At 42.5% G+C, this 8,629-nt stretch overlaps 1 protein-coding gene and 1 long non-coding RNA gene across 2 annotated transcripts; one reads left to right on the top strand and one right to left on the bottom strand.

Annotated features, from left to right (window-relative positions):
- Positions 1-1,372, bottom strand: LOC112488549 (uncharacterized). The gene is made up of 3 exons (XR_003052734.1): positions 1,237-1,372; positions 701-760; positions 1-54 (listed from the first exon to the last, which is right to left on the bottom strand). It is a non-coding gene; the product is annotated as an uncharacterized LOC112488549 (long non-coding RNA).
- Positions 12-3,213, top strand: LOC112488548 (uncharacterized). The gene is made up of 2 exons (XM_025065317.1): positions 12-306; positions 1,064-3,213. The coding sequence occupies exon 2, from the start codon at positions 1,068-1,070 to the stop codon at positions 2,865-2,867; it is 1,800 nt and encodes a 599-aa protein (XP_024921085.1). The 5' UTR covers positions 12-306; positions 1,064-1,067; the 3' UTR covers positions 2,868-3,213.
- The last annotated feature ends 5,416 nt before the right edge of the window (positions 3,214-8,629 follow it).

The following is an 8,629-nucleotide window of genomic DNA, read 5'->3' as shown; positions in this document are numbered from 1 at the left end:
CGTTTGTCCCACATGCGTTTCCGTACTCGCTCTTAGTTTCCGGAAGTAGTCTCTCTGACAACAACAATGAAACAACAGCAGTGGTTGTTTAGCGAATTATGACTATGTTTTTAACCTAATTCTTGAATATGGCCAAATCGGAGAAAACTTTGAACGTGATATTAGTCTGACATTTTAAGAGTGGGACAATCGTGACTTTTCTGCTCATTTGAGCCACTTTGTTTACGTTAGCACCACGGTTTGAAGTTAGCCCACAGGAAAAGTTACTTTAAGTGCATGAAGAATCGGAGGCATCGGAATAAAAAAGTAAGTAAACGCATTTATTACACTGTTAACTAACATTTAATTTAGGGAAACTAAATATTCTTCTGAATATATACTAAACTGAATGTAGATAGGTACATACTGTACCCTAATGTTAATTAGGGTACAGTATAGTTACTAATGGTTAATGTATATGTCATTAATACAGCTGTAGCCAATCAGAGCAGTATTTTTGTCAAAATATATTTATTTTATATATTATTAAGATTCAGCTTACAGTATTTTTGTCAAAATATATTTATTTAATATATTAAGATTCAGCTTAAAATATATACATGTTACTTATTTGTTATTAGTTCTTGGTAAGGGTTACTAATCAGTTCAGTCTATTATTAATTATTATTTAATAGGTTGTACAACAACAACAAGGACTGACCTGTGGCTTTGCTCAGACACCACTGTCTTTGATAGTAGTTCATAGTCCTGGCCCGGTGTCCTGTAGGGGGGACATTGTCCCACAGAGATAATGGGGTTATTACTCTCTTACTGACAGGGTCAAGATGTCATTCCAGCAACAAAATTGACCTTTTTAGCAGTCTATTCTTTCAGTCTGACACTATGTCACTGCACTGACAGTAATCTGGATGAAGTGAAACCTGGTTTCTAACATGGGCAAAATTAATCAGGAGAAAGTAATATAACAATTAACTATTTATAACTAGTTATTGGTGACTGTATAGCCCAGACACACCTGATATCATTTTAATTGCCCCTTTTTTTTCTTTTTTTACACCTTCAGAGAGATGCCCAGGTTGCAGTCCGGCGTGTGGAAACATTTTACCCCGGCCATTAAAAATGGGAGGGAAACTGTCATGTGCAATTACTGCACAAAGACATGCACTAAGAACGCTACTAAGATGCAGATGCACTTGGACAAATGTAAGGAGTACTCTGTGGCGACGCAGCAGTCACCTGCTCCTGATGGATGTTCCGCTGCCTCCGTTCCTGTCCCCTCCTTCTCCTCCTACCTGCCGTCTGCAAACCCCGCGGGGCCCTTCCTTATTGATTCAGTGGATCAGCGCAGCCAAGCCTATGCTGACGAGTTCCTGGCCAGGGCTGTGTATGCCACCTCCTCATCTCTCTCCCTCACAGAGAATATTTATTGGAAACGATTTTTCAACGTGCTGCGACCTGCTTACTGTCCGCCCACCAGAGAGGCTTTGTCCTCTCATCTGCTGGAGTGTGAGCACGACAGAGTTCAAAACCAAGTTCGCGATGCCATAGGAAAAGCAGACAGTTTGACCATAATGTGCAGCGGCTTTTCACACCTCAAAGATAATGGAACTATTGTTTATGTGGTGGCGACCCCTGAGCCGCTGTTCTACAAATGCACAAAGACAAAAGAGCCGACAAACCGTGGCTCCTTCATCGTACAGGAACTAAAAGGGATCATAAACAAGGTGGGAGCTCAAAAGGTCTTTGCCGTCATCACTGATGATTGTCCAGAAATGGCTGCAGCCCGGTCACAGGTCGAGGAAGTTTTCCCGCACATATCAGTGATTGGCTGCACAGCATATGGCATCCAGCGACTCTTTGAAGACTTGGTGGCACAGCCGTCTATGAAGGTGTTGTGCAGGAGAGCTGAACAGGTGGTGAGGCACGTCAAGGAGTGCAAGGTTTTAGAAGACACTTTTAATTCTTGGCAGAGCACCAAGTTGAGAACTAATGCTTCTGACAGAACAACGCTGGCTCTGCCTAACAGTTGTGACTGGACTGGTGTGCTAAAAATGTTCAGCAGCCTCCTCGACGGCCAGAGTGCTCTCCAGGAAATGGCCATCTCCCCTAATCTGACTGTTGAAGCCTCCGTCAGAGCAACTCTGCAGGATTCTGCATTCTGGAAGGGTCTGCTCAGCAGTCACAACCTACTACAACTGGTCAGGAATTCCACTGACCAGATGAAAAGAGAGGGCGCTGTGCTGTCCGGTGTTGTCGACATGTTCAGTCAGCTGAGGTACCACATAGGAAACTCTCTCTTGGGGTCTGTGCTGCACAGCACGGAGCAGAAAGCTGTGCTGGCTTCACTGGACAGATGTGAGGAGCTCTGTGTGAAGCCCATCCACGCAGCGGCCTACATGCTCGACCCCAAGTACGTCGGGCAGCAGACCCTCACAGGGGAGCAGATAAACAGCGCTTACTTTGTGATATCCACCCTCTCACATCACCTGAACCTTGACGAGGGTAAAGTTCTCGCCAGCTTTGCCAGGTTCTCGGCCAAACAGGGACTTTGGAAAGGATCGGGAATATGGAGCTCCTGCCAGCACGTGTCGGCGTTCACCTGGTGGAAAGGCCTGTGTTCCTCAGAGCCACTGTCCGCAGTGGCCGCTGCCATTCTCCAGATCCCTCCATCGACAGGTGTCTGCGAGAGCCTGAGGTCCCGACTGTGCAACGTAAAAACTGAAGGTTCTCTCACAGCGGACGGGTTGGAGAAACTGGTCGCCGTGCAGGCGAATCTCAACCTTTTGGAGCCGAGTGATTTTGAGTTTATGCCTTTAGAGAGGGAGGAGGAGGAGAAGAAGGTTTTCTTTCAGTCAGAGACTCAGTAGATTTATAACATATGTTAATAAGGTCATCATTTTCTATTAACTACTTTTACTACAAACCACTGATTATCATGCCATGTCATTATCACCTACTACAAGATTACAAAGTAAGTTTGATGTAAGATGTAAAACCTCCAATTTGTATTGCATTTGTAGAAACAATATTCAGTTCAGGAATGTAATTAAGATCTACTTCAAAAATGACTGTTTTCTTTTCTGGTAGTATCACCAACAAACACTGCATCTTTTTTGTAATGTAATAATGACCAACAAAGATATTGGACACTGCAAAGTCTGACCTAAGAAAAGGGTCATTACTATTTTATTCTAATAAAAAATCAGTGGTTGACTTGAATTGTCCTTCAATTTTGTTTTTGTTTTTTTGCCAGAGCTAGACTTCAATAAATATTAACATAGAAAAATAAAAATGCAACCTTGAAGAAAAAAGTTATACTGCTGAATTTAAACTGCAGATAAAGTATGCAGCCAAAAAACAAAACTATCCTCATCCATTTCCAACTGTTACATTATCCAATATTTGGATGACAGAAAGTTTACACTACAGTTTAGTTAAAGATATTTTCCCTGCTTCTTTAAGAAGCTGTTTCAGGTCCTGTTCTTTGTCCAACTGAAGCCATACCTACCTTAGGTCAGCATAAGCCACACGTACATTAATATCCCACAATTATTTGGTGTCAGCAGACTGGTAGCCTGCTTCCCATATTTTATTACTTTCTGTTAGAGCCAGTTTAGCTATTTACCTCCAGTAAGTCTTGTTTTTGCTGAGCTAACACGCAGCTGCTGACTGGGAAGTGAAAGCGCGGTGATGGATGTTAGTGTTGAAATTCTTACCGTCAATCAGTCAAAAAGTCGAAATGTAGCATCTTTAACTGTGGATCAGACTTTTTTAGCTCTTTTTGTCATAAACAAACAGAGATGCTACAGAGATGCTCCACTCTGGGGCAGCTTTTCTCCCACGGTCTCTGCTACGTTACTGCTTCGTCTCAGGGCAGCCGCAGGGATGTGCATCCCAGGCCTTGTACAGAGATGCTTTATTAATCCTAATTGGAACAAGGCGGCGGCGGCGGCGGAGGCGTAGCCTTGAAGGCAACAGACCTGTCGTAAATCTGACTCTGTTTTCTCCTCAGCATCACTCAGTAAAACCATCACTTCTCCGTCTTCTCTCCATCTCTCACTGATTGGCTTCACTTTGCTGCCCATCGTCAGCCTTGCATCGGGGGCAAAGGGGCGTCAGCAGCGATAACAAATGCTGGGCTGTAATTAAATGATGGTTCACGGCGTGCTGTTTGTGACTGATGGTAAATGTTGGCTGGTTTTTAAAGAAGACGTTTTCCTCTGGTTTAATTTTTTCATACAGTATCGAAGAGAGACATGGAATCACTGCATCGTCGTCATTCGCTGTCGTGTCTTTGTCGCCGGCGCTGGTTAACTCAGTGATGTGTTTTTGTTTGTTTATGACAAGGTCACAGTGTGGAGCTGCTCAGAATTCAACACCGTGCACCACCACCGCTGCCGCCGCCGCTGCCGTCAGGCCTTAATGTCTGCTGTTTTATGTGAACTTTTTACGACTTTTCTTTTTTACCGTCAACACATCTAATAAAAATGTGTTGTCCTGTGTCCTTCGATGCCTGTTCATTCATATGTGCTTATAGTTAACTCCAGCTCGACCAATTAGATTTCCTCTTCGAGAACAGTCGCTCTTGTAGGATGCTGACTTCAACAGCGCTCGCCGATGAGTTTAGAACTTAAACCTTAAAAGGGTGTTACATTTATTGACTATAACAACCTCAGACGTTGTTCATTGATAAACCAAGCGTCTGAGCCAGTTTAGTTAGAGAGTCCATCTTTCTTGTCCAATCAGCTTTCAGTGGTAGAGAAGGTTGATCAGCCCTGAGAATTGACACATTTTTCTACATCACAAAGTCAAATTCATAAAAATCGCCATTGTTAAAATTGTCCGTTCATACATCACAAAGTCAAATTCATAAAAATTGCCATTGTTAAAATTGTCCATTCGTCCGTCAGACTGTGATCAGCTCGTCCATCAAAATGTACAGATGAAGCTCGCCCACGCTGCTCACAACACATTTATGGATGTATATTAACAGGAGGAAATGACATTTCCACATGGACAGGAAACACAAGCCTCCAACAGCATCAGCTTCACACACACAGACACAGACACACACACCGAAGAGGACCCTCCAACGGTGGTCTGGAAACAACAGCTAACAACTAACAACATTGTCCTCCCTCCTGGGAACTGTGATTAATACTGCACGTCTACATTCCCAGGAAGGGTTCCTTTACAGCACATTACCCAGCAGCACTCTGGACTCCACCAGAGCAGAGTGCGGTGTCTTTAAAGTGTGGACTGCGGCACAGCGCTGGGTCAGGACGGTATTACTTGACGATAATTGATGTCAGATGAGATGGAGTGTAATTTTGTTATCTAATCAGGTCGGTAAAGTACGGCTGCTGCAGCAGCTGAAGCCGGTCCAACTGTGACTCCCCCTCCCTCCCTGCCTCCCTCCCCCCTCCTCACCTCTCCTCCTTCAGGGGCTGATAGTATTATCACAGCCTGGAACAATGGGAGGCTTTAGCCAGGAGTGTGTGCATGAAGAGGGAGTTCAAGTGAGGAACTGATGGGCTGCTCACAAAAGAAGGCTTTGTCCTGTGATCGCTGAGAGAAGAAAGTCATATTTTTTACACCAGTATCAATGGCCGGAGATAAAACTCTGGAGGAGAAAAGGCTGAAGAACGAGACTTCAAGTCTCTCACTTCTCAGGTCTGCACATCCCAGTAACCAGGACTTGAATCATAGGTTTCATACTCTCCTTTTTCTCGCTCTAACCATATGTTTTCAACACTTTTGAAAAGTATCGACTGAACCAAACTCATCGTCGTCCTCAAGAACATATTCCTTAACCTATTTCTTACCCTGAAAGAACAGGCATATTTTTCCCTCAACCTGTTTCGACACGGAGCTCACATCTTCTTCAGACGGTGTCACTGTGATGTCACAGCGCCATCAACTGACTCTTCTGAAGGAAGAGAGCTCAGTGTTGAAACATGTCAAGGTAAAACTACACGTTTCTCTGAATATAAGAATCCTGAAGAACACATTAAACCTGTCATGGCAACGTGAATCCAGGAGAACAAAAATATATTTTAGGTTTTCAGCCACACGTTTGTCTTTATCAGTACTTTTAGTTCCCAAAGGAAACAGTTAAAATCACTGCAGCAACTGGCAACAGGCCAGGTTTAAATTTGAAGCTTTTACCTTAATGGAGGAACTGTACTCCTGCAGACGGAGGTCAGGGGTGGCAGTGAAGTACATGGTGGTGGTGCAGGGCAGGGCAGGAAGACCACAGTCAGAGCGACAGACCGTCTCCAACTAAAAAAAAAAAGAAAAAAAACGAAATGGAAAACAACCATTAAAACAGTCTGTGTCGTCTTCTGGGATCGGTTCCACACTTCATTCCACAGTAAAAGCTCTTCAAAAATATTTGCAAGCACATACCGAGTCAAGATTAGCCTTGTGGTTTTTTTCCTGACATGTACACTAGGAGTTTCTTCCAACATTTCCAAGCGCATCATTCTAAAAACTCAGACCACATTGGGTTTTTGGTAGGAGGCCACTGAGCTACACTGTACCAAAACAGTGCTAATGCTAACATTTAGGACCTTGACGTTCATGTAATGTGCGCTAACGTTCCTGTGGTTTCAGCCCAGATTACAAACCTTCCCTCAGCTTCATCTTTCTCACACCGGCCCATGTGCGTCAGCAGGTCCAGGCTTTATATAGAGGCGGCCATTGTGTCCGACCGTTGAGGCCACGTAGCTGCTGCTAACGTCCAAACTACTGTAATAACAGACTGGCAACAATTTGTGGCTGCAGCTTCCCATCATTTTCTCATTCTTCACCCAGGATAACACCGACCCACTCAGCATTCCCACCCCCCCTAAAAAATACAACAGATGACCTGTGCCAAGGAGACTCGGACTACTACCGGTCATTATCGCAGTAAGGGTGCTAGGACGCTTGGGTTGCAGATATGTAAAGTAACCTGGTGGTGAGGAAGGAGGAGGAGGAGGGAGCTCCCCTCTCCTCCCCCCTTCCTCCCCCCTCACCGCTGCCCTCTCCTGTTCTTGCTGCTCTCAGCAGCCCGTAATGCTTTTATAATCACATTCCATCCCAGCTGAATCTGGAGGAGGCGATCGCAGCGTTTCTTTTTCTACTACACCACCTGCTGTAAAGTGGTTCAAACGTCAGGTAGAATTATAGTGGTGGGAGAAACAGGGCCGTTCCCTTACATTAAAGTACCTGAACCACATGGGGAAAAAAAAAAAAAACTCCATTACAAGTCTTGAACTATTTTTTAAAAAGTTGTTTATATACTGTGTATCATTTATATATGTGTGAATATTATCCTTTTACTACTTTATATTTAAGTAGCAAAAGTATCTTTGTGATTACAGATATATCCTCACATACATAGATATATATACATATATGTATATATATAAAATATATATTTATATACCTAAATGTAGAATTATATGTATACTATACATGTGTTTATATATGTATATATATATATCTGCATATTAATACATATAATCTATTTATATATAAATATAATTTTATCCTATGTTCAGTATATATATTTCCATATAAATATTCTATATATTTTTGTATATATGTACATGTATTTTTTTGTTTTTATTCTATTCTATTTAAAACAGCAACTGCTACAATAATCTTGAAATGAAACATTTTGTACATTTTAAATATGTATGAAATATATTTTATATTCAGTTTCATTATAAATAAACCGTTATAACAAACAGCTCTGAACTCTCGTGAGGAGGCAAATGGACATGAATGTGAACGTTTGGAGGAGTTCTTCCACACCGACGTCTAAACCCGACAAGGAGCTCCGTTGTCGTGAAAATATTGTCGTGCGGTGGAAGAAGCCGACCGTAAAATGTTCAATTATACTTTAAATGCTACCTCCAGCGCCGCGGCGCAGCCTCTCTGTTTAGGGCTAATTCTATAACATAAGGCAGGCGGCGGTTGACACGGTTAATCACTGTGATCATTCAGCTATGAATATGGGCTGATTATACATCTTTTTGTCTTGGCTGAATTATGGAGCAGCTGCAGGAGTCACACACCGTGCTGCAGGTGTGTGTGTGACACAGCGCCTCCTGGTAACCAGGAACTTGGTTTCCTGGATGTTGTTGCTTGTTTGTTGCCATGAGATGTTGGTGCTTGTTTGTTGCCATGACGTGTCGCACAGACACTCGGCCTCGGATCATTCCAGAGGCTGAAGGAGGAGCGAATGAGAAATGGCTCCAAATATAACTCGTCAGAATGTTTTAACCTTTAAAATAAAGTTTTATTTCTGTTTTATTACCAGATCTAAGATTTTTCTTTTTCTTACAGGATTCACATGACTGTAATCAAAGTCATTCATCGACTCCGTTCATTAATAATCAAAGATTTTAAACCAGTTTTAAGCCTGTAGATCACAGATCTAATATTTACTTTTTAAAAACCATGTCCTGATCTGGAAACAATATTTTTTCTCTTTTATTTAATTACCAAAAACTCTGTTTTTGTACAAGTTTGTTTTCTGTTACCAGATGTGGGATTAGGACCTGAGTTCATCTGGTTGGAGAGAGAAAAAGGGAGATAAAGGATTTGGCTAAAAAACATGGAACAAGTTCCACAATAA

This window comes from Cynoglossus semilaevis, chromosome 18, assembly GCF_000523025.1.
Source record: "Cynoglossus semilaevis isolate Cse_v1.0 chromosome 18, Cse_v1.0, whole genome shotgun sequence".
Classification (NCBI taxonomy): Eukaryota; Metazoa; Chordata; class Actinopteri; order Pleuronectiformes; family Cynoglossidae; genus Cynoglossus; species Cynoglossus semilaevis.
Note: the sequence above shows the minus strand (reverse complement) of the source record. Positions and strands in the feature narration are given on the sequence as shown.

Coding starts and splice junctions, on each gene's coding strand:
- LOC112488548 (XM_025065317.1), top strand. CDS start 1,068: ATGCCCAGGTTGCAGTCCGGCGTGTGGAAACATTTTACCCCGGCCATT.